We start from the raw sequence: 26,367 nt of genomic DNA, 5'->3' as shown, positions 1-26,367 counted from the left end.
AAAACTGCATTTTACAAGATTACATTTGAACACATCATGATGACGTTAGAATTTACCTTCGCCCATTACTCATTTTTTACTGAAAACAGCCTGAAATTTGGATTTGTTGTTTGCAATGTAGCATTATCAGGGAAATAATAGGGTGTGTCCCCTGAACACGTCAAAAGTGAGTTTACTGCGTCCCAAATACATTTTCAATCGTCCCCGGGAAGACAGGACGCTGTTAGTGTCGTCAATCCCTGACAGTACCTGCGGTACTGTAGGAAAAACGAGTATTGTCACGTCTTCAGAATTTTGGCATTGACATGGTACCGAAGTATCGGTTCTCGTGACATCTCGCTACATTTGCATTTCCGCCATTTTCGTAGCAACTCACAAGTAAATCCCTGTTTGGAGTGTGAGCTTGTTTATGGTTTTACTTCTCAGGTCTTCCTATTGAAAGCATGTATTTCTGCTTGCAAACATATGCACGTGTATTGTTGTAGTACACAAAAACTCTCGTTGTCACAGAACAACCTTTCTACACTGGCAGCACCGTTCAACAGACACTGTCCATGGTGAAACTACCAGCAGCATATTAACACAGATACAGGTGGCGTGGGTTGAAAAACAACTTGCCTCTGTCTCCCTCTGGCAGCGCCGTCTTTATCATCCCTGCTAGTTGCGCTGTCGGTGGCAGCCTGAGCCTCGGCCTCTGTGGCTGACTCATACCTGCTCTCACTCTGATAACATGAAGTCATCCATAATGTCCACTGCTTGTATATGTAGGGAAGTTATTTGGCTGTCTCAACTCCACTGGCAGACTGAGCTGTAGTGGAAAACTAACCTAAAATACAAACCATTCTTGTGACTAATGCAATAAAGTATACTGAAAAATAGGTGAAACATTATGCAGATTTCTGCATTTTGCTTATATGACATTTTATTGATCCTAACCTCTCGCCCCCCAGGCCGATGATCGCCAAGAAGAATCCTAAGATCCCCATGTCGAAGATGATGACCATCCTGGGGGCCAAGTGGAGGGAGTTCAGCTCCAACAACCCCTTTAAGGGCAACTCTGCTGCTGTCGCGGCGGCTGCTGCTGCTGCCGCGATCGCCGTCGCCGAGCAGGTCTCTGCAGCAAATGCCTTGCCTGAGCCGCCGCCTCCTCCGCCACCGATCAGAAAGGCCAAGACGAAAGAGGGCAAAGGTCAGTGGTCAGTTTAGGCTTCCTATCCCTGTCCCCCTTTAGCTTTGGTGTCAGTTTAGATGGTTTATAATCCAGTAAAGCAGACATAAAATGAAGCACATGCACACTTTTCAGTGATATGATATGATGTGTCGTTAAAGTGTGTTAAATCGTTTGGATGTGGGAAAATAGTTTCCAGTTAAAATGGACTCAAGACCATCAGGACAGGCTGCAGAGGCACATTTCAACAACAATAATACTCCTTAACACAAGCTGATGTCTTGTGAACAGCTGATGTTTGCTTATATTTTGGTTTAAATGCTAATAGAAGACAACAAACTGATCTTATTTACTCCTTTATTAAAGGGTATCTTCTGTATTTTTCAACCTGGACCATATTTTAGTGACTAATAGGGACAACAATTTTTGAAATTGGTCCAGGAATGAGGCATAACACTGTAACGAGCTGTGAGGGCAAGTGAGCAGCGTCAGTATAACTTTACGTCCACTAAAAGTGCTTGATTTTGCCACTGACATGCTCAGATTGTTATTATAAGTGTTTGACATTATGGAAAAAATCCTACAGTGAAACGAAATGTATTTTCTTACCTTTCTCTTGATCCGATCCAGTGTTAATTTTGGCAGCTATTTTACATTTTGTCTTAAGACGAAAATGCTTATATAGTTTTAGTCCAGTTTTAGTCACGGAAAAGTCATTAGATTTAAGTCAAAATGTTTTCTCTCTTCATTTTGTCAGCTATTTCTTTTTTATTTAATCTTAGTCCTGTTTAGTCATCAGATTATATTTAACATTTCTGGCATTTTAGTCAAACTTATTTCACATCAAATTTGATCTTATCATTATCTGATGAAAAACACAGGTTTGATTGATTAAGAATGCAGCTTTGCTGTTAGTTCGAGTTCTCCTGACTGCGCTCATTAATGATGCATGGTTCAGTCGCGCCCACCGGTCGGTTATGAGAGCCAATCCGCCCGCCCAACGTGTAAAAATATGTGTTACTCAACCACCCGAACCCAACTTGACCCACAAACCAAAACTCAAATCTCAAATAAATACGGGCAGCAATCTAATTCTATCTAAGACATTATTGAACTCATCTAAATATTCAGCCATGACATTGAAAATCTTTTAGATAACACTAAGCTACGCTTTCTGTACTCCAACACAACAAACTGCCCGGCTGGCACTCCTGTTACCACCATGGATGTAATCCACTATTCCACCGTTGTCTTCCGGCAACACGCCACCTCGCCAGATTTCAGAACGAGTGAGACTCTTTTGATAATATCAGACACTTATAATAACAATCAGAGCCTGTCATGGCAAAAACAAGCACTTTTAGTGGACGTAAATGACACCGTCAGCTTGCCCCAATAGCACCGTATTGCAGCCTGTGAGCAGCTGCCGTCTGCAGCCGTCAATACTGCACCAGTTTCAGAAATTGTTGTCCATATTAGTCAGTTAGACACAAAAACATGGGAAAATAGAGTCCAGGTTGAAAAATGTCAATGTTACCCTTTAATACATTAAACTTTGTCATTCTTTTATGTCAAATGTTGCATGTGATCTTTCCTGTCCAGGCCCTGGCTTTAAAAAGCGCAGTAAAAGTCCTCGAGTCCCCGACAAGAAAAAGGCTGTAGCAAAGGCTAAAAAGATGGCACCCATTCGTATCAAATTATCGCCTATAGGTACCAAGAGGAAGAAGAGTTGTTCAGTGAGTACAAAGCTTGTGCATTTTGCCTCGTCTCTGTCTTCATTCCAGCTTCTTCTTTTTCCCGTTTCTGTTACCTGTTTACCCCTTTTTCTTACCTTGACTCCTCCTTTGTTCTCCGTCAGAGCGAGGACGTGGAGGAGGATGAGTCCGAGCAGGAAGACTCCAGCGTTCACAGCTCCTCCGTTCGCTCTGACAGCTCCGGTCGCGTTAAGAAGAAACAGCGAGGACGGCCTGCCAAAAAGAAGAAGAAAAATACAAGTACAAATACAACCAAATGATATACAGTCTGCCACGTCCACATCTATCATAAGACGTATTTCAGACATTTCTGTCTCTCTGTGCTCGTCCCTCCAGTCCCAGGCGAAGAGGAGGGCGACGGCTACGAGACGGATCACCAGGACTACTGCGAGGTGTGTCAGCAGGGCGGAGAGATCATCCTCTGTGACACATGTCCTCGAGCGTACCACCTTGTCTGCCTGGAGCCAGAGCTGGACAAGGCCCCCGAGGGCAAGTGGAGCTGCCCGCACTGCGTGAGTACAACAAGAACACTTCTTGTTCCTGCTTTTCTATTCATGATTTTGCGTAGCATCCTTTATTCACATATTTATCTTCAAAGGTGGTTTGTTTTTACTTGCTCGGAGCACCAGATGAATATAGGCCTTGTAGCTGCTTCACAAATCTCAGTGGAAAGAAAGCTGGCTGCCTTCAGACAAAGAGAGATACCTCAAGTGGTGCTCTGGGTGTAGATCTATTCAGGAATGTCACAAATAAAACCCAATGCTTTTTTTTTTCTTTATACTGAAACAAGTCAAATTAGTCAGCTCAGTTAACCTGAATTGTATTGCTAGCAGTGTGCATCGCTGTGGTTGAGTGCACGACGTGCTGGCAAAATCTAACACAGGGAAAGAAAGAAAAAAGCTCCTCTTTTTGCATTTTTTAAATTTTGCAATAAAGTCGAAATGTTGAGAGTACGGTATAACTTTCAGTATTAGTGCCAGGCAGAAGAGTTTTTTTGTGTTTGAAGCTGCAATATTCTGCAGAAAGTCCTTCAGCTGCCACAGTTTAATATTTACTCTATTTTTAGCTTTCTATCTTCTAACAACCGATGTTATTCTTTTAGTTGGCAAAGTTGTTATACCCAAATATACTCATTACTCTAAATAGACATTGGTGCACAGGAAAAGGAGACCGCAAATATGCTTAATATTGCCTGACATGCTCTCTACCGGAATAGTGGTGCAAAAATCAGGTAGTTTCCCCTTCAAATTAATCCTGCAAATCCGGGGATCAATCAGCTTCTGAGTTCTTGTTCATCGTCATAGTTACTCAAAGACAATAAGACGCCATAGCGATCCACCTTGTCTGTTAATTTTGTCAAGCAAAAGAGGTATTCTCAAAGTTTCACTCAATTGAGATGTCAATCAATCGCTCAAATGTTTCCTTTTTTCAGGAAAAAGAGGGAATCCAGTGGGAAGCGAAGGACGAGGACTTTGAGGACTTCGAGGAGGACAGCGAGGACAGAGTGATATCCGAGGTCAGCGTGGGTGTCCACACCGGGGCGGAGGAGGAGGACGACGACCACATGGAGTTCTGTCGGGTGTGTAAAGACGGAGGCGAGCTGTTGTGCTGCGACACCTGCACCTCCTCGTACCACATCCACTGTCTCAACCCGCCGCTGCCGGAGATCCCCAACGGAGAGTGGCTGTGTCCGCGATGCACGGTGAGCTGCTCCTGTTTTACTTCAATGCTGTTGATATCTGGTTCAGGACGCTTTATTTTAAGAGTCAAAATGTGTTCCTTCTGTCACATGAAACTGACAATTGATATGATATCTGTGTATCTGTTTGTTCAGTTAGTGCCTTTACATTAACTTAAGTAACCGAGTTACAGTCAGCTTTTTGCATTAATCTGATTTCTTAAATATCAGGTATGTAAGAAACCCATCCTGAAACAGGATCAGTACACTCTTCCCCAGGATTAATCGGTGAGTGTATTCCCCCTCTAGTGTCTGGCAATCAAAGGACGTGTCCAGAAGATCCTCCACTGGCGATGGGGTGAACCTCCGCCTCCCATCCCTGTTCCCCCCGCTCCCGACGCCGCACCTGATGACCCCCCGCCGCCACCCATGAAGGGCAGACCCGAGAGGGAGTTCTTTGTCAAGTTGACTGCGCAGTCATACTGGCACTGTACCTGGATCACTGAGCTGCAGGTGAGAGAGGAAACGTTACCGGCGGGATGGCTGTAAAGTGATGCTCAAATCAAGAACAAATCGTTCTCTCCCTCTTCCCTGTAGCTGGAGATCTTCCACTCGGTGATGCACAGAAACTACCAGAGGAAGACGGACATGGACGAGCCTCCCAGCCTGGATTACGGGTCGGGCGCAGAGGACGAGAACGGAGTGGGAAAGAGCGAGAAGAGGAGGGCCAAGGACCCCCAGTACGCCATACTGGAAGACAAGTACTACAGATATGGCATCAAGCCGGAGTGGATGATGATCCACCGCATCATCAACCACAGGTGAGGTTAGCGTGTGAGCATGCAGTATCCAGTCTTCAATGTCATCTCAGTACGTCTTTTAAAGCAACATGTTTGCGTGCCTAATTACTACAAAGCCAAGCAATACATCTTCAGTTCCTGAGTGTTTTGTAATTTATTTATAAGCCAATGTGATTTATTTATATTTATAAACAACACAACTTTCCATTTAGCAGGTTATTGTTATTAGAAGTACAAACATTCAAACACATATTAAAGCACTCACTGTACTGTATGTGTCTCCCTGCCAGTGTGGATAAGAAGGGGACGTACCACTACCTGGTCAAGTGGAGAGACCTGACCTATGACCAGTGTACCTGGGAGAGAGATGACCTGGACATCCCTGAGTTTGCACTTCACAAGGGCAACTACTGGAGACACAGGTAGGACCTGTTGGAAACATATTTCACCCTCAATGACTTTATTATGGAAAAAAAAAACACTTTTGATTGAAACAAACAAGAACTGCTCTCAAGCTGGAAAACTACTTATGTCGATAGTTCGACACCGAGCGTAGCTGCGCCGTGTTTCAGCTGTGACGCGACCGCCGGAGCTGATCGCGGCCTCTCTAGACAATGCCTGTGATTCCACCAGATGCGCTGCAGCACGTTTCAGAAGCGTCCCAGAAGTGTCTCTTTGCTCTGCTCTGCTAAAAATACACACCAAGTTTATTATGTCTCCTTCGCTGGTTGAGGGGATGCACCCAAAACTTTCTCCCTCTGTCCCCCCCCCCTCTGTCGTCTTTCAAGTAAGAGAAGAAATGTGAGCGTTCTCCTCCTAACCGGCACTGTATGTGAATATAGATATGACATTATTATGAGGATGAATGTATTTCTAACATTTAAAACATAGCCACAAATCATTGATCCACGTCGTTCATAACTAGACCTTTAACAGTATTAACTTTCTCTGCAGGCTAAAGCACAACAAAGTAGGAAATGACAACAATAAACAACTTACAGTACAAATATTGGACATTTGTAAATACCAATAATTTATTTTGTGAAATAAACAGCTTATTTATGTATTTATTTCACTGATAGTTATACTATGTATTCAAAATAAATCATCCTTAACTCTTAAGTTAAATTCATTATGTCCATGGACTTAAAATTATTGTTTTATTTGATGGCCTTGCTCCTAAAATGATGAAATTCCAGGTCTGATTAGAGGTTTATCAGGGACCAGAGAGCATCCCAAAGTATGGAAACCTGCTGTAGGTCAATCAATATAGAATACTCTGCCCACATACATATTTATTACTCATATTTTCACATGTCGTTTGCTTACTTTCATGCTTGACTCAGTGATAACTTGCTCTCCAACAGAGATGCAATAATGAAGGAGGACCCAGACAGACCCAGGAGGATGAGGAGCAGGAACCAGGAGGGTGAAGAGGAGTCCCCTGCCTCGCCGTTCACCGATGTGAGTCGACTGATTTATAGCTGCTTCCCGTCTGTATTTCACAACAAATCTCAGCTCCAGAAGAACGTCTGACTTTTGTTTCTGACTCTCTTGAGCTTCAGTCAACAATATTGTTTGAAAATGAATTGCTTTTATTTTTAATGTTTAAAATGTACGTACTCTTACCCATACTACTTAATTACCTGTTCCATATAAGGAAAAAAGCATATTCTTTTTATGTGTAAATTAATCTAGTCAATAAAATGTACAATACATCTTCAAAAGTTTGTTTAATGGGTTGATTTTGAACAAAACTAATATAATTACCTTGAATTGATTAAAGCAAATAATACTATAATATTGCTACTATTAATACCTACCTTAATAACTACAATAAATGCAATGAACTGTGTCCCAATCAGGTCTATTAAATCTCTCCTCTTTATTGTCTCCATCTAGCCTACGATAAAATACGAGGAGCAGCCCGACTTTGTCACAACGACGGGCGGGACGCTGCACCTGTACCAGCTGGAGGGTCTAAACTGGCTCCGGTTTTCCTGGGCTCAGGGCACAGACACCATCCTGGCAGACGAGATGGGTCTCGGCAAGACCATCCAGACCATCGTCTTCCTCTACTCGCTCTTCAAAGAGGTACTGGAGCCCCTTGATCCTTTATATTATCGCCTTCTTTCACTGAAAAAAGACTGTACGAATAGTTCCTCCTCCTCCGTCCCTCAGGGTCACACTAAGGGTCCGTTCCTGGTCAGCGCTCCGCTCTCCACCATCATCAACTGGGAGAGGGAGTTTGAGTTTTGGGCGCCCGACTTCTATGTGCTGACGTACACGGGAGACAAGGACAGCCGAGCCATCATCAGAGAGAACGAGTTCTCCTTCGATGAAACGGCTATCAAAGGAGGGAAGAAGGCCTTCCGACTGAGGGTGAGGAGGGGAGAGGAGAGCGATAATTCAATTCTGTCGTTTTTTATTTTCAGTGGAATCGTATTGTAATTATAGGATCATATCATGTCATTGTTTTTTTTTAAAAAATGATTAATATTTCCCGGCAAAAATGTAACTCAAAACTAACAGAACTAGTTGTTTTTTCATCATGTGAAGAATTTGACCTGATGTTATGCTGAGTAACATTGAATCATAATCTGTTAATATTGAAAAAATATTGTTATTGATATTATGATATGTATTGTTTCTAACCCCTGAGGGGACATGGAGAATAAAACAAGATTCTTTTGACCTCTTTCAGTGTATTTGCCAAATTTAACCACAATAATATAATTAAAAAAGATATATAATTATTATTAAAATATAATATTATATTATTATAATAATTGTTTATTAACAAATAACATCCGTAACTTCCTGCAGAGAGAGGCTCCTATCAAATTCCACGTGCTGCTGACCTCCTATGAGTTGGTGACCATCGACCAGACGGCGCTCAAGTCCATCGACTGGGCCTGTCTGGTGGTGGACGAGGCTCACCGCCTCAAGAACAACCAGTCCAAGGTACTGTTGCTACCGTGTGTGTGTGTGTCAACGTTAATATAAATCCTATTATATCATTTATAGGACTGTCCTCGACCAAAGAAATTCTTAGTCGACTAGAATTAGAATTGTGGGACATTTCACAGTTGAAAAATAAACTCATCAGCACTCTCTGGTGGACAAACTATGTAATGACGACACTCTTTCTAAATTGACTACAGTTTCTTTAATTAACACATTTTTTGGCCTTTTTCTACTGCAAATTCTTATTATTTACAATCAAATGACTTTATTATAGCAAAACAATAAATCTATAAGTCAATTAATATATTTTAAACAATAGTACGTGTGCTCATGCAGATATTTGTACAATTACAATGATAATGACAGCCACAACAACAATTAATTCATTCATTAATTAATGCATTATATGACAAACACATTATAGTTATATGTTTTGTTTTATTTGTCTGGCGTTACATCCAATGAGGAAATGAATAATATTGTTAAGTAAGGGATGCGTTGCGACCAGCGATGATAAGAAATCAATAATTTGACACAAAAACGGTCCGCCAGAATCCGACAACAGAACTGCGCCCATAGCAACAGTCTGTTATACATAGCAACGGTCTGCAATAAAGAAATAACAGACCGTAGATGGCCGTGATTGACCAATCAGAATGGAGTATTCAACAAAGCCGTGTAATAAACATGTATAAGATAACTGCAGATGTATGATGGAGCGTTTCCTTGTCTTTGCAGTTTTTCAGGCGTCTGAACGACTATAAGATCGAACACAAGCTGCTGCTGACGGGAACTCCTCTACAGAACAACCTGGAGGAGCTGTTTCACCTGCTCAACTTCCTCACGCCCAACCGCTTCAAGTAGGACTTCTCACACACACGAATGTTTGTTTCTGGACATAATAATAAATACTGTATGTATTTTTCTATAGAATACCAGATATCATTCTTTACCTTTTCAGTTGATGGAGTCAGATAATAATCATAATGATTTGAACCAAGAACTCAGTATCACCGGTGTTACCCGTCCTTCACCCAGTCCATCTCTCCGTACAGCAACCTTGACGGCTTCCTGGAAGAGTTTGCCGACATCTCCAAGGAGGACCAGATCAAGAAGCTCCACGACCTGCTGGGGCCTCACATGCTGCGGCGGCTGAAGGCCGACGTCTTCAAGAACATGCCCGCCAAGACCGAGCTGATCGTCAGAGTGGAGCTGAGCCCGATGCAGAAGTACGACACACGGGAGGGTTCAGGGGGAAATGTGGCTACACGCTGCTGATCCACATTTCCCTGTAGCTACATCACTGACCACTTACATTACATTTTCTTAATGGTTCTCTTATTTGAACACCTCTTCAATGACTTTATTTCAATGTGTGTCTGATTTATTATAGGGCCTGCTTCATGTTGAAATAGTGGCTGAAATACTGTTGCATTTGTCAAAACCTAAACATTTAAAATAACTTTTTTCTCATCAAATTTATCCACGTTTTAAACCACATATCCTGACATGTTTTTACCTGCAAATAACATAAACCAGGGTTAATTAGCTGTGATTATTTGCATTTTGTAAAGCTTGGCGCTGCTGGGGAAGCGAAACATTTTCTATGAAAGTATTGCAAAACATTAGAAATGGATAATATTATTAATGTAAATGAAATTACCAAGCTCCACACTGAAAATGGCATAGATACATAAAATGTAATTTAGTTAATCAATCAAAAAGCATCTATTTGCTACTGATTAATGTGGTTTAAAGGGATCCATAGCAATTTTATAGTTATTTTTTGCAGTGAAAATCCACTATATGTAACATTGAAATAGAAAATGAGACAATTCCTCAGCAGGTCTTGAGAATATATTCATTAAAAATTGAACGATGGAGGGTGGATGTTATCTTAGTCTTTGTGTTATACATGGTTTACTTTGAATATGTACGACACTGCGTACATGTTATCATGTCATCCTTTGTCTCAATGTCTTTAAATACAGGAAATACTACAAGCTGATTCTGACCAAGAACTTTGAGGCTCTGAACTCGAAAGGTGGAGGAAACCAGGTGTCCCTGCTCAACATCATGATGGACCTAAAGAAGTGCTGCAACCACCCCTACCTCTTCCCCGTCGCCTCCATGGTGAGAACACACACACACACACACACACACACACCTGTCCTTGACAATAATATACCCCGTCTATAGCCAAACATAATAGAAGAAAACGTATTAAAGTCCTCCATTGTTTGTTTGTATTTCACTTCTTTTTAAGCAATTTTCTTTGATTTACTCCTGAATTGCAAAACAGTGACACCTTGTGGTGATGTTCAGTAGTGCTTCTGTATCATTTTTGTACTATTAAGAAATAGCATATGACTGTGTGTAACCTTTTAAGTGTGTTTTTTTTATTTAAATTAATTTTACTATTATTATTATTATTTTATTATTATTTTTGAAATTTTATTTATTTTTCTTATGTTGTGTAGTATTTCCTTTTATCCTTTTTTGTATTTCTTTATTATTATTATTATTATTATTATTATTATTATTATTATTATTATTATTATTATTATTTCTTACTTTCTTGTCTACCTTGGTTATATGTCTCGATGGTGGCTCACATCTTGGAAAAATAATACATAAATTTTTTTAAAGCTGTAGCATATGGTTAAAAATGACAGTTGGGATGCAGACAGTCATTTGTTCCTCATGGTGGTTTGTGTGTGTTTTTAGGAAGCCCAAAAAACCCCCAACGGTGCTTACGAGGGGTCGGCCCTCACTAAGGCCTCTGGGAAACTGACGCTTATGCAGAAGATGCTGAGGAAACTGAAAGAGCAGGGGCACCGAGTACTGGTCTTCTCACAGGTATGGACTCACACATACAGTATGTATACACACACACACACACACGCCAGATGGACACCTCCCAACAGATGTTAAATTAGTCCCATGGCGCCTCCAGACGGCTCAGCAGCAGACTGATTCCAGCTGTGCGTGGGTAAAAATGAAAACACACACACCTGACCAGCTACCTCTCTCTTTCTCTCCTCCATATATAGATGACTAAGATGCTGGATTTACTAGAGGATTTCTTGGACCATGAAGGTTACAAGTATGAAAGAATTGATGGAAGCGTCACAGGAGCGCTGAGACAAGAGGCCATCGACCGCTTCAATGGTGAGATACTGGATGATGTGCACTCATGCTGGATTTACATCATTATCACCAGGCTCTGGCACAAACACAACACTCTTGAGTAGTTCCCTAAATTGACAGAAATAATATATTTTATTTACAAGAAAACAATGTTAGAAAGTTACCAGACTTTATTGACGACCGCCATGCTCACTACAAGCTTCATCTAAACAGCAGAACTTCCTGTTTCTTCACAATAAGAGTTCCCACTTCCCACTAATACAGTTTAATGTCAGGGACAGCTAGCTAAATAAAACAGAAATCCCAAAGAAATCTGATGATGAGGTATCATAATCAAAATGCTGTAGCAACACTGCTTTGCTGTTTGCTCTCTGGGCTTCTTTTAGACTTCCAAGCTGGATTTTTTTTTATGATAATCAAAGTTTGATTTTGTACATCAGCCAAACTAACATTAGTTACAAAGGCTGATAAGCACTGGGTCGCATGCTGAGTTTGTTTTCATGTGGAACTTGGCCGTATCACTAAGCAGTTGTTGGCATTATACGGGCTATTATTCATTCTGTATGAATAATAGCCTTAGGATGAGTGCTGAGGGAAAAATGGAGAATACCTGCACACTCAGTTTTATTTATACAGCATTATATCACAAATCATAAATTTGCCTCAGGGGGGTTTTACAATCTGTACAGCATACCTCTGTCCTTTGACCCTCGCTTCGGATAAGGAAAAACTCCCCCCAAAAAAAACTTTAATGGGGAAAAAATGTAAGAAAAGTTCCTAAAACTTTACTGGACTAAAAGGTTTCAATATCAGGCAAATGAGAGAGGTATATACTGTATAGGCATGAAATCAGTCGTAAAGGCTCAATGACGATTTGTCGGTTGCGGTTTGTAAACACAACATTTAAAGTTGGTCCCTCTTCCCCGGCTCAACGAGAGTTAAGCTGCCTTCACATGATAAGACATTTGCTCTTCACTCACTGCGAGGTTGGGCGCAGATCCTCGCAGAGGCAGCAGGTAAAATATGTCTCTAAAATGAGTGCAAGGAACACCATTCACTGTTTCTAGGCAACAACAACAGTTGCAGCTGTTGTCTCATTGGTTGCACTTTGAAAGGTCAGCAGCAACTGAGGTCAAATTTGAATTAATTTCAACTTTGAGCGCAGCGAAGGGTAGCGCTTCCGCCTAGTTGGGTGGCACGCTCTCCCCATCGAGTTTTGTCCGTTTGGCATTTCGCCTCACTATATTTGCAGGATTTTGTTCAGCACTGTGTCCGCCATTTTCGTAGCTTCCTCTTGGATGCGTTCTTACGATCTGGCACTTGGTCGCTACGTTTTTATAGAAGTTGACGCTCAGAAACTTCCCGAACACAGCAAAATTTGAAAATACAGTTAGAGGGCAGGGTCTCGTAGTGGGTTCTTAAGTGATGATTGAGAGGGATTATTTTTGTACGAGTCTATACATTGTTTTTTAGGGAAACCCTACTCTTTGTGCCTTTTAACAATGAAACAAGTGATACAACAAATATACAACAAAATACGACCCTCCAGATCCATTCTCAAAAATCTAAATAGTTAGCACAAAGGTTATAGCAATCACAAAAATACAGACCGCACAAACTAGAACCCACTGACCAGAAACAATGACGTGGGGAAGACAAATCCTCTCACAAAAATATAATAAATGTAACTGAGCAGTTGAACAGATGAACAGTCACATCACAATACTGGATAACATTTCAAACAAATCAAAAAACATCCAGAATCCAGTAAATCAGTGGTTCCAACCTTTTTCCTTAAGGGACCCCTTTTCTATCATTGAATAAACTGACGACCTCTGACTAAGTGACATAGTTTATAGATATTTCATGTTATATTCAATGCATAACAATAACAGTACAGAACAACTGATAGACTGTACAATTAACCCAAATAGTGAACGCAATACCTGCAGGACGTTTGTGTAAAACGAGTGATTTGGATGAATCTTGAGCAGATTATTTCCTGTGATTATTGCACAGATGAGTTTTCCTGTTATTTTTAGGAACTTTAAAACAATTTCCTGTCTGTATTATGTATTTTTTTTTCTTCATTTTTAACAACTTAATATGCTTTTTAATGCTTCAGGCTTTTTGACAAATTCACTATTTTCTTCTAAGTTTATGTCTTAATTTATTTATTTAGCTTTGACGAGACCCCCAGGTTGGGAATCAGTGCAGTAAATAACATAAAAATAACAAAAAAACACGCGAAAAAGGTTTACAAAAAATGTCAAATTGAAAACCGTTTTATTAATAATAATAAACTTTATTAGTATAGCACCTTTCATACAAGAAATGCAGCCCAAAATACTTAAAATAATATAAAAAATAAGATGAAATAGTAAGTAAGCATAATATAAGATGGAAAATAAAACCCACTGAATGTTAATAATAAAATCAGTCTACTCTGTTCTTTTAGTACCACCATAAAGATAACATGGCATCAATAGGATCCTGTCATTGAAGAGAAATGATTAATATTCCTGTCTGTCTCTCTGCCTGCAGCTCCTGGTGCTTGTCAGTTTTGTTTCTTGCTCTCCACCAGAGCGGGAGGTTTAGGCATCAACTTGGCCACAGCAGACACCGTCGTCATCTTCGACTCTGACTGGAACCCTCACAATGACATTCAGGTACGATAGGCCGCTAGCTGCCGAGGAAGGGAACGATTCAGTACTACATAAACTTCATGTTTCTGTTCTGTACCTCTCTGCGCAGGCGTTCAGTCGAGCCCACCGAATCGGTCAGGCCAACAAGGTGATGATCTACCGCTTTGTGACGCGAGGCAGCGTGGAGGAGCGCATCACGCAGGTGGCCAAGAGGAAGATGATGCTGACCCACCTGGTGGTCCGACCAGGCCTGGGATCCAAAGCCGGCTCCATGAGTAAACAGGAACTGGACGACATCCTCAAGTTTGGAACAGAAGAGCTCTTCAAGGATGAATTAGAACGTGAGTTTTTGTTTTTTTCCGACTCCACAGGAATATTTTGTCACGGGAAATTAAGATTTTCAGTCAAATGTTATAATGTGGGAATTTGGATTTGAAATGTTTGGGTCAAAGTTGGAGTGGGAACAGGGAAGAGTTGGCAGGCTTCTTCTACTGAATGAGATTATTTTTGGCTTATTTTGGTTTTATTGACGATATAATTGGTTAACAAGAAAAAACGCCAAATCATTACCACGTTTTATCTCCACGTGTGGCAGGTATGAAGAAAAGTTCGGGGGATAGAGTTGAGGACGAGGGCAGCGTGATCCACTACGACAGCGTTGCCATCGAGAGGCTGCTGGACCGAAGCCAAGACGCCACAGACGACCCTGACGTCCAGAACATGAACGAGTACCTCAGCTCCTTTAAAGTGGCCCAGTACATGGTCCGAGAGGAGGACAAGGTGAGAGGGAAGAGGACAGAATGCTACAAAGAATATGACAGATTTTATCTTTAAAAGGACCTTTCTAGAAATTTCCGAGTTATATTTTTTCAAATGTTCCATATCTGTGCACCTAATGACAAGCTTTCCCAAGTGTTATTATAATTACTTATTTGATTAACCTCCTAAGACCAACTTTACTGTCTTTCAGAGGCTGTAGCAGGTTTAGTTTTAGAGCTGGTGAAGATACAGACACTAGATAGAAACTAGAAAACCTAAGGAATCCATTGGTAACATTCATGTCATGTTGTCAAATGACCTATGGTGACCTCTAGGATAATCACAGCCTCATGAAACTTTACAACCACAAACTAGAGACCTAGAGCATTCAGAGGATGGATGGCTTTCCTAGGTAGATTGACAATAAAGGGGTTTCTGAGCAGTTTCCAGAACAGAAGTGCTCGTCATCCAATCGCCAAAAAAAATGCAATTCTTGCAGAAATCTCAAAATGTCAAAAGTTTTTGACACCAAATCACAGCTTGACTTTTTCTATGGCGTTCCTCAAAGTTTTTGTATCTTAATGTGATATTTTGGATTTTTATTGATCATTTTTATCAATTCTTGAGTGGTAGAAAATGGTTAAATTTAGCACCAAATCTGTGTAACAAATGGTATCAACCCAAAAATGTAGACATAGTAGAGCATGGGATTGGCCATCATATACTTCCACCATAATGATCTCAGCCCTTATACTCTTTTACAATTTATTTAAATTAATAAATTCATGTTTATTTCTGATTTCTGATTAGAACAATTTGACACAGTGCTGAGCTGCATCTCATATTAATCTTCAGGTTCCCAGCTTTCAGATGACGTTCACCACTTCTATGTGACATCTACTGTTGACCTGCTGTCTCCCCCTAAAGACCCCCTGTACCCCCCTGTCTCAGAGGGTTAATCATCTGACACAAAATTACTGAAAAAATCTACTTTCATAATCGGTTAATCGCGCAAAAAAATTCTTAAAACAAAAAGGACAATAATTCAGATGTGATGATTTGCTGCTTTTCTTTGTCTTATGTGATACTGAACAGAATATTTGGACTGTTTTTAGGACAAAACAGGCAATTTGAAGATGTTAACTTGGGTTTTTGGGAAATTGTGATGGTAATTTATTTAGCCACATTTAATAAGCTCAGAAAAATCAAATGTTGCAAGGTCGACCGCAGTCCGTCTACTTGCTACCTGCAGGGCTCTCTGTGGAAATACCTTTTTCTTATTGCTTTCCCTGCACTGTGCACTCTGAAGAGTCTGCATGCATCTGTTTCCTTTTCTGACGCTGCAGGTCGAGGAGATCGAGCGGGAGATCATCAAACAGGAGGAGAACGTGGATCCGGATTACTGGGAGAAACTCTTGCGGCACCACTACGAGCAGCAACAAGAGGACCTGGCAAGCAAGCTGGGTAAAGGGAAGAGGAACCGCAAGCCTGTCAACTACAACGACGCCGCACAGGAAGACCAAGGTAGGGATCGGGTTTGGACCCCGGTACCTGTAAGTTGTTTTATACCAAACCCTGGATTTAAAAATAAATCCTCTTTCACACGATCCTAAAAATGATTGCTAGCATGAAAGTGTTTATTACATTTCTTCTATCCTAATCTTGTGATCTTAGTAGAAATAGTAGGATTCTAAATGATCTTGTGTTTGAGTTATTGCTTGCACAGTGGAAGTGAATGGGCCTGGCCTATTGACAGACCACTATGTGCTGTTTCAGAGTGGCATGCTGACATTTCAGATAACCAGTCCGAGTATTCAGTGGGCTCCGAGGAGGAGGACGAGGACTTTGACGATCGGCCAGAAGGTAAGGGAGATAAAATAAAAAGTGACATCAAACCGAGCAGTGCTGCTCGTGAACAATGACAGATGTCTGTTGGAACACACACACAGCCTCGGGTCTGTGTTGAATTATTACAAGTTGAGATTGATTTAGTTGTAACAGTTGTCTGGCAGAGTCGGACACGTTAGATTGCCAAAAAATGCAAACCGCCATCCACCTCCTCCCCCTGAACTTCAGAGTTGAGGAAAAAGCTCAAAGCTTTTCAGAAGACTCTTGGTTGATATACTGGTTAAATACAAACTGTAAATTTCAAGAAAAGTCTGCAAAAATCCTCCTCCCCTTTACATCTTGTATTCCTCCGTGTGTTTTTACCATCATTTCTGTTGCTTCCTGTTAACCTGCAGGTCGAAGGCAGTCACGCCGCCAGTTGAGGAACGAGAAGGATAAACCTCTGCCTCCTCTTCTGGCCAGAGTGGGAGGCAACCTTGAGGTTTGTACAACTCTCTGGAACCAGCTCCGCTTTCATTTTGTGCGGGTTTTTTTATTGGGATATTACTGGAATCTGTGTTTTAAATTGAACTTGCACTCTTAGATATTTTTCTAACAATCTTAAATCAGAGATGGCAGCGAGGCTGTTACATCTCCATCTGTACCTTCCAAGCTCATTTATCATCCTGATAATGGTGGACGTGATCATAATGGCCTGCATTGTCCAAGCGAGGATTCAAAGTTTATTTTAGCGTTATTAGGCAGTCAGACCTATTTCAAAGAAAGCCTTGGGAAGTTTGAGAAATACACGGATGTCTGCAGGAAAATTAAGCTTTCTCATCCTGCCATTTTCATTTAAAGTCTTCCAGAATAATAAGAATACATTTTCCCACTGCCATAGAAAAATATACTGTAAAACAGTGTTTCCCAACATTTGGATCCGGGCCTCCCTTAGGGGGGCGCCAAAGATCACAGGGGGTGCGCCAGGATTTGTCTGCTCCGAGGTTGTCAATTTAGATTTGCACATGTATAACTAAATTCGTAATAACACACTTCCTGGATCATTTCTACTAAAGTCTTTTTTGGTACTTAGTAGGCCACATTGTGTTTAAACTAGGGCTGTCAATTGATTAGAATATTTAATCATGATTAATCACACGATTGTCCATGATGAATGGCAAATTAATCGCACATTTTTTTATCTGTTCAAAATGTACCTTAAAGGGAGATTTGTCAAGTTTTTAATACTCTTATCAACATGAGAGTGGGCAAATATGCTTGCTTTATGCAAATGTATGTATATATTTATTATTGGAAATCAATTAACAACACAAAACAATGACAAATATTGTCCAGAAACCCTCACAGGTACTGCATTTAGCATAAAAATAATAGGCAACAACAACTGTCAGTGTGTCAGTGTGCTGACTTGACTATGACTTGCCCCCAAAACTGCATGTGATTATCATAAAGTGGGCATGTCTGTAAAGGGGAGACTCATGGGTACACATAGAACCCATTTTCATTCACATATCTTGAGGTCAGAGATCAAGGGACCCCTTTGAAAATGTCCATGACAGTTTTTTCTCGCCAAAATTTATCGGAACTTTGTAGCGTTATTTAACCTCCTTCGCGACAAGTTAGTATGACATGGTTGGTACCAATGGATTCCTTAGGTTCTAGTTTCATATGAGCAACCTCCAAAAGATAACGCGTTATTATCGCCTTACCTTTGACAGCTCTAGTTTAAACCCAGTATTTCTGCACAGTTGAGGAAACATTCATTCCAAACATTTCCAATACCTCCAGAGCGTTGTTAAGTCCAAAAGTCAACATTTATTGACAAAAGATAAATGTTATAATTTTCCAAAATTCACAACATGTTTTTATCTAACAAATTATTCTGCTTCAATCCATATTTGTTGGTGTTTAGCCTTTCAAAAATTCCCACCCGTGGCACACAGAGGGAGGCACTGACAAGTTATATTCATTAAAGAAGTTGATTTATTAAAAAAAGTCTAACTCGTTTAATACACTGAATCACTTTACTCAAATTGAGGATTTAGTTTATTGGATTTGTAATTTTTTAAGGTGATGACGTCAGAAAATATGGGGGTGTCTTAGATACAAGTAGTGGGGGCTTCAACGAAAATAAGTTGGGAACCACTGCTGTAAAAACATACTGTATCTTCGATAGGTGCTGGGGTTCAACACACGCCAGAGAAAGGCTTTCCTGAACGCGGTGATGCGCTGGGGGATGCCGTCTCAGGACGCTTTCTCCTCTCAGTGGCTGGTCAGAGACCTCAGGGGCAAGACTGAGAAAGAATTCAAGTAAGGAAAAAACTCAATTGATTGAAATTGTTCAGATGTAATTTTTCTCCATTTCTATCCATCCTTTAACCATTTATTTCTTCTTCTTCTTCTTCTTCTTCACTGCCAGAGCTTACGTGTCTCTCTTTATGCGTCACTTATGCGAGCCGGTGGCTGACGGGGCGGAGACGTTCGCAGACGGCGTGCCGAGGGAGGGCCTGTGTCGGCAGCCGGTCCTCACCCGCATTGGCGTCATGTCTCTCGTCAAAAAGAAGGTCAGACCAATGCTGTTCTCCCTACTATGTCGAGACAAATGTGGTGAATGAAGCAAGCTATGACACTTAAAGTTGTAATCCTTTTCAGTCCTGGTTCGATTTGCAAAAGTGTGGTTTAATACTACAGCAAACTCCTTGAGCAGCGAGCGACAAATGCTGAAATAGGCCGTTTTGTAGATACATTTTTGATGAACAGTTGCCGTCAGTGCTAACCTCAGTGACAAATACATTGCGTTTCCTGTGATTGCTTCTTGCTTCACAATAAAAGCCACCCTTGTTAACTTTAGCAGTAACTTCTGATATGATATTGGGTGGAAATCAACATTAAAAAATCTATATAAAGCAGTAATGCTAAATTATATACATGCATCATTTCCTGTGAATCCCTCAGTGTTGGGGAAAGTTACTTTCAAATCGATCCGTCGGAGACAACAATAAGTGATATCATCGCCTCGTCCAAGAGTTACGTGTCCACAGAGGCGTTTTTGGACATGATGGATCGCCTCGCTTCCCAGAATTGGACGCTTAATGGGCTGCCACTCAGCAACTGATTGGATTAACGCTTTCACTCGTGGGCTGCTGCTCCCAGCTTTCAAATTGGAACGGCGCGTTTGGAAATTCTCTCTTATATATGAAAATAGTTCACCGTAATGTGTTTCTGAAAACATTTTAGGTGAGAAATAAGCCACGCAGTTGCTGAATCTGTCTTCATTTTAGATCGACAACGGTTGGTTTAAAAGTTACTCGGGAGTTTCCAGAGGCAGCGAGTCGCGCCGGACGCCCATGATTTGCATAAATTTGCCTAAAACTCAACTTAATGCAAATGAGGAACGGTCAACGCGACGGTCCGTCTCTCAAAATGCAACGCTACGCTGCCAGAATGCATTGCACGGCTGCTTACATAGACAATAAATGGGACACGTACCGTTAGATGGAGCTTGATTCTAGGCCCATTCATACATTCACATGCAGTGGTTACCACTTTGTATTAAAACCGCCCACTTCTGATGTATTTTTCTAGTGGCACACTGCTGGATGAATAAACAAATGAAATAACCACTTAATTTTGGGTGGTAACGCATTACTTGACATAGTAAATGTAATAATATGACTGAAATCCTATTAGTAACGCCTTATATGACTTTGTGACTGGTAAAAGTATATTATATTACTGTAACGCGTTACTTCCCAACGCTGGAATCCCTCATGTGTAGGTAGGCAATTAGAATCCAGTACGGGAATGGCGGACTCCGCCACTAACAACGAACACTGCTATATAGAGAGATAAGTACTGAATGTAAAAGCATTGAATTGCTATTGCTGAAAACCATAAATAGTACCAAATCAGGGTTTTATTTTAGGGAAATCTTATGTATTATGCCTTTAATTGGGCGTCTCCGTATCAGCAGGGTTTCTACAGGCCCATGTGAAGTAGTGAGATGTCTTTAATTCAACAAACTACAAAGAAAATAAAGTCTTTAAGTCGTAAATGAAATGTCTGTCAGTGTTTTTCTAGTGAAGAAATCAACCGTGACATCTTGATAGATGTTCTGATTACCCTGCACTTTCAGTCTACCAGTTTATTTGAATTTATCCAAACATCTACGATCCAGTTTTCAGTCCAACTTGTTAAAACTTGCTGACATCCTGATCTGCTATCTATGCCAGGGGGAATGTATGATATCCTGCCAGGCGAGCAGGGCATGTGGGTGGTGAGTTGAAATAAGGTGGTATTAGATAAAGTGAGCGAGTGCCAAGCTCTGAGTGTTTTGTGTCCAGATCCAGGAGTTTGAGCACATCAACGGGCGGTGGAGTCTCCCAGAGCTCAAGCCTGAGGTCATCATAGACAAATCGTCCTCCAGGGCCTCCTCTCCAGCCGTGAAGACCACCACGCCCACCTCCGAGGCCAGCTATAACAACACACCTTGCACCTCCAAGCCAGGTAACCAAACATAATCACATTTACCACATCCAGCAGGGGGCACTCCATGTAAAGGGCACCAGATAGAGTTGAATCTAACCTGCGGTAATGTGCTTATGTGCAGCGACCCCTGCTCCATCAGACAAGCTGGAAAAGAATGGAAAAGAGGGAGAGAAGGAGGAGGAGAAAGAGGAAGGAGAGGCCCCGTCTGACAAAGAGAAAGTGAAGGAGAAAGAGAAGGACGAGTGGAAAGAGGTGGACAGCAACAGGACTGCCGACCCTGAAGAGGTGGGACACTGACTATATTGACATGCACACTAATATTCCCCTATTATTTCGAATATGGCAACACACACAGCATATTCCTTTTGGATTTTCTTAATTAGGCCTTGTGCGGAGGGTGCATTTTCCAATTAAGACGTGTGGGATGTGCCGCTATTATTCAGGTTTTAGGTGCATTCTTTGGGGATGTTTACAGCGCATTCAGAATAAGTGTCTCGATCTGGGTTTTTACAGCAGTTTGCGACACACGGCCTCTTGCCTGTTTACGGTCAGCTCTGTGCGTTGTACACAAACCAACTAACCGACAGTTTGCAGAGATACATGCCCAAAAGAAAAGCCCACATTTCTGGTCGGATGCAGAATCACTATGGAGGACGGAACCTGCCAAAATAAAAAATAAATAGATAAATGACTCAATAAATAAATAAATAAATAGATATGTCATTAAATGAACAAAAAATAATATTAAAAATAAAACAATACGGCATAAACTGATATTTCTGTTTTAATTTACTTCTTTCTTTGTATTAATTCACTTGTTTATTTACTTTTCTGTATAATTTTTATTAATTTTTAAATGTATTGATTTATTTTTGCATTTATTTGTTATTTAATTATTTTTGCATTTATTTATTATTTATTTATTTATTTATTTTGCATTTTGGCAGGTTCCGTCCTCCTATAAATCACACCTACTTCTAAACATTATGAAAGACTTGGATATCAACATGTTATTGGATATGTGCAAATATCACAACGCCGACCTTTTCAAGAAGGTGGTTGAAGGAATGAAAGAGGGAGGATGTGTTTGCACAATCGAACAAGTCCACCACCGATTACGTTAATCGGAGTATGCACAGCTGCATGTAAACGGGACTATTAGTGGAATATTCATTTTCATAAGCCATGTAAACAGCTTAGTAGGATTATTGTCTTTTTCAGAATAAGGGAATAATATTTTCAGCTAAAAACATCTGCATTCGGTGGTTTTCAGAGGCCAGTTACAGTGTGTTCGTCATCACCTAATTAATGCATTTTCTTTATATTTTCATGTAGATTTCTGTTCATATAGATTTTTGTTTTTCCAAAACTCTGGTCCATATTATGAAATCTAAATTTTGCCAATATAGGAAGCAGTTGGAGTTACATCTTATGTAAGATGTACAGTATTCTTTAATAAGAGCTTTATGCCTCATTTTAAGTCACATTCCAGTGCTGCCAGTTTTTTCTGCATGCGTTTAAATACAAATCCCACAGACTTTACATTACTTTCAACAATTTTCCAATGCATACCATCGTTTTTTGTATGTTTTTTCTTCCCTCCAGTCAGCCACTGGTTTCTGTTCACTTTCATACAGCTTGAAAATCAAAAACGTACATTGTTATTTTGTGGCAAAGAGTGCAGACTTCAAATTATCCATGCTTTCAGTGGAATTATGGCGGCTTTTTCATATCATGTGAAAATCAATGGAAACTGCCTGCAAGGTAGAAAAACACAAACAATACCACCACAGCATGCTCTGGAAAATGTTAAATATATGAAATGAATAGCAGAAAGGCTACAACACACAAGGACACTGATGTGGTCTGTTTAATAAACTACGAATAGAATAAGCTGTCAACTTAATGAACTGAATAAATTGCTGATTAGTAATGATTAAATTCAAATTTTTCAGTCCTGTAAAAGCTGATTAAAAGCCGACATTTGAACCACACAACAACAAAATCGACTAACTCGGTGAGTGATAGCACGTTGTGCTACTTTCCACAGCTTTCCTCTTCGACAAAAGACACATCAGAAAATGCGTCCCCTAGTCCAAAAAACGAAGACAAAGGGGACAGCGACCTGAAAGAGGAGGAGAAGAAGGAAACAACTGACACTCCGGCTGCCGCAACGGAGGAGAAAAAAGTACAAGAGGAGAGTAAAGAAGAGACGAAACAAGACACGGAGGTCAAAGAAGAGACATCAGGTAAAAACAAAAACACAGGAAAGTTTGACGAAATCCGACGTGTACAAACAGACGAAGCAGGTTTGTGTGGAGCAATGTTGCATGACACAACTAACTTTTTTTTTTCCTGCAAAAGAAGAAAAGGCAGCGGAGGAGAAGGAAAAAGATAAAGAAAAGCAGGAAGAGACGCCGACAGCAACTGAAATGGCAGATGTCAAGGATAAGACCGAGGCGTCTGACGTGAAGAAAGGTACGCTTCACCGTCTGTGATGGTGTGCTGGCATAAATACACAAGCATGATCTTTTTGGCTAAATGATAGCTTTGCCGTCTCTCTCGATAACAGAGGAAGTCAAAGGTGAAAAGGATGCTGGGAAAGAGGTCAGAGCACCAAAAGAGGATGCGCCCAAGGGTAATGGGAGGCCTCCCATTGAGCGACCTCGCTTTATGTTCAACATCGCAGATGGCGGCTTCACCGGTTAGTACTGGCTCACCTGCAGTGGTTGTGGAAGAGATTCAACTGATCTACAGTATGTGTTAGTGTACAGTTATACTAATGCATTTTAGGATTCTATGTAGGGCACTTGGGTAACTTTGTCTGATTTCTTTATTCAACAACTTTAACCATCTGCGTTTACTTCTTCAACGGGGAAACTGAAGCTGCTATCTATGCTCTCTTCAAAGCCATCAGACTCCTTTGACAAAAACTGTAATTTTACCTCGCAGAACACAGGAGTTGCTGGTCTACCGCCTCGATCGGTTAGTGTGTTTTCTGTTATTTTGTGACTTTTGTGTTTGGTTAGTCCGGATTCACCAAATTCACACAATAACACAAACAAACTAACCAATCGAGGCAGCGGTTTACCAGCAGCTCCTGTGTTCTAAGAAGTAAAATTACTGTTTTTGACAATGGAGTCTGGTGGCTTGGAAGAGAGCATAAATGGATACGACTGCTTCAGTTCCCCATCGGAAAGGGCTCTCTGACGTCAAGGTAAAGCGGTTAAATCATTCCAACCTCAAGGTTGCCTTCTACTGTAGGTAATACACTGAGTGTGGATAAGTAGCTCATACAACCCCTCGTCATAACATCCAAACTATCCCTTTAAGTGGTCAACTAGTTATCAGCAGGATAATCAAAACTACTTTTTTCTTGCACAAACATCTTCAGGAACAGGTTCATCTGAATAAACTCAGGACAAAACAATGTAAGTATCCCTCGAAATTACTTTTTTTCCCCCGGGCACTTACATTATATTATTAACTGCCAAGTTGGATATATCGGAGCTTTAAAAAAAAGGTTTCCAGTCACTTTGACTTGGATGCAGGGCTGCACAATTATCGAATATTTATCGCAATCACGATTTTGGCTTCCCACAATTAAAGTAACACGATCGACTGCGATATTGACGTTTAAATTGCTCCGCTCATAGAAAACTCTGCTGCATATCAAATCAAGAGCTTCCTAAACTAACAGCCAGCCACCAGGGGGCGATCAACATGTTTTAGCTTCACTTTTGGGGAGCCGTCATGTCGCTGCACAGCTTCAGCGTGTGAAAATCTTTCCTAAATGTTTGGGGTTGCAGTCCAGAGTAGAAGAGTTATATACTGTATATTACTCGCCAAAACAAAAATGCACTAAATTCAGGTGAATAAGAACCTTATTTTAAGTCTTATTTTTATGCAACGATTTGTACATTAGCGGGAATGTAGCACAACATGCAAGTGAAGGCAGTCTGTTTATTTAAATGTGAAAGTGCAATAAAAATACTTTGTCCCTAAAATCAGAGAATAATCGTGATCTCAATATTGATCCAAATAATCGTGATTATCATTTTGGCCGTAATCGTACAGCCCTACTTGGTGGTTGACAAGAACGCTATTTAAAAGTCAGAAACTGGTAATTATGGTACTCAGATATGACATGAATGCGATGATAGCCTCTTGCTAAAGTAGAAGTGATTACACCTGGGAAGTGTGTTTCGTTTTCAGGCCTTGATGCTTGTTTTGAGGTGTGGTCAGACCTTCCTCAGGTGTCAGGATCTTCAACAGAAGAAGTTCAAGACAGATCAAAACAATGTCGGCTTATAAAGATTCTAGTTGCAAAATCTAAATAGTGCAATTATATTTTTCTACTTCAATATTTTAAGCAAGAACTGTATCCCTGTTCGTTAGATATACAAGGACACTGAATGCATTATTCAAAACATAAATGTAATGTAGCTTAGACACTTCCAAGATCAGTTTTTTCTTACATAACTATCCATGAAAGATGAGGAGAGAAAGGTGAGAAGGTGAAAATAACTTATCCAAACAAGTGGCTAAGCAGTCTAAACAACATAAAGCTCACAAGTAAAAAAAAACAAACATTCCTCTTGCTTTCCAGAGCTTCTGTACGAAAGCCAAAATGATCCCTACCTTGATCACAAACCCAGAAAAGCTCTTTGTGCCGTGGAAACACCTGCAGCCTTTCAGCTGGCTAAGCACTTTCTCTGAGACGCACCTCATTCTTGGCTTGTGTTGGCTTCACCCAGCAGAGCTGCACACTCTCTGGCAGAACGAGGAGCGGGCTGCCATCTCCTCGGGGAAGATGAACGAGATCTGGCACCGCCGACACGACTTCTGGCTGCTGGCGGGAATCGTGATGTATCCTTGACGGCAGTTGCCCGAGCGATGACCCCGGTGTGTTTATTTTTCTATAAGCAGGCAGAAGCTCAGCGTAATAAGTCAACAAACCAGCCAGTGCTCGGTAAACAGCAAACTGTCTGCTGGAAGCCAATGTAGTGGGTCATTTAGTTCATGTTGTTCCCTCTATTATGGTAATTAAGGCCATGTAGCGTTCACAGAAAACTCTGTTTTCATTATTCTGCAATCTAATCACGAGGCC

The 26,367-nt window shown here is 40.8% G+C and overlaps 1 protein-coding gene across 5 annotated transcripts in view; it reads left to right on the top strand.

Annotated features, from left to right (window-relative positions):
• Positions 1-26,367, top strand: part of chd3 (chromodomain helicase DNA binding protein 3) — a 52,812-nt gene that overhangs the window by 4,259 nt on the left and 22,186 nt on the right. For 2 of the 5 annotated variants that reach the window (XM_074624277.1, XM_074624281.1), the window contains exons 5-35: positions 951-1,189; positions 2,771-2,904; positions 3,027-3,162; positions 3,259-3,434; positions 4,355-4,624; positions 4,910-5,113; positions 5,198-5,421; positions 5,691-5,822; positions 6,768-6,864; positions 7,303-7,494; positions 7,582-7,782; positions 8,227-8,364; positions 9,106-9,227; positions 9,423-9,596; positions 10,359-10,500; positions 11,095-11,226; positions 11,421-11,538; positions 14,062-14,186; positions 14,272-14,503; positions 14,758-14,942; positions 16,268-16,445; positions 16,698-16,784; positions 17,165-17,250; positions 18,946-19,079; positions 19,189-19,333; positions 21,113-21,275; positions 21,379-21,542; positions 23,308-23,506; positions 23,622-23,735; positions 23,830-23,961; positions 26,018-26,126. In XM_074624277.1, the coding sequence (XP_074480378.1) occupies positions 951-1,189; positions 2,771-2,904; positions 3,027-3,162; positions 3,259-3,434; positions 4,355-4,624; positions 4,910-5,113; positions 5,198-5,421; positions 5,691-5,822; positions 6,768-6,864; positions 7,303-7,494; positions 7,582-7,782; positions 8,227-8,364; positions 9,106-9,227; positions 9,423-9,596; positions 10,359-10,500; positions 11,095-11,226; positions 11,421-11,538; positions 14,062-14,186; positions 14,272-14,503; positions 14,758-14,942; positions 16,268-16,445; positions 16,698-16,784; positions 17,165-17,250; positions 18,946-19,079; positions 19,189-19,333; positions 21,113-21,275; positions 21,379-21,542; positions 23,308-23,506; positions 23,622-23,735; positions 23,830-23,961; positions 26,018-26,126 (4,884 nt within the window). Of the gene's footprint in view, positions 1-950; positions 1,190-2,770; positions 2,905-3,026; positions 3,163-3,258; positions 3,435-4,354; positions 4,625-4,909; positions 5,114-5,197; positions 5,422-5,690; positions 5,823-6,767; positions 6,865-7,302; positions 7,495-7,581; positions 7,783-8,226; positions 8,365-9,105; positions 9,228-9,422; positions 9,597-10,358; positions 10,501-11,094; positions 11,227-11,420; positions 11,539-14,061; positions 14,187-14,271; positions 14,504-14,757; positions 14,943-16,267; positions 16,446-16,697; positions 16,785-17,164; positions 17,251-18,945; positions 19,080-19,188; positions 19,334-21,112; positions 21,276-21,378; positions 21,543-23,307; positions 23,507-23,621; positions 23,736-23,829; positions 23,962-24,651; positions 24,689-26,017; positions 26,127-26,367 lie in introns of those variants that run through there. The other 3 variants (XM_074624282.1, XM_074624279.1, XM_074624278.1) reach the window with 3 other exon arrangements.

The sequence above is a fragment of the Sebastes fasciatus genome, chromosome 22 (genome assembly GCF_043250625.1).
Source record: "Sebastes fasciatus isolate fSebFas1 chromosome 22, fSebFas1.pri, whole genome shotgun sequence".
Classification (NCBI taxonomy): Eukaryota; Metazoa; Chordata; class Actinopteri; order Perciformes; family Sebastidae; genus Sebastes; species Sebastes fasciatus.
Note: the sequence above shows the minus strand (reverse complement) of the source record. Positions and strands in the feature narration are given on the sequence as shown.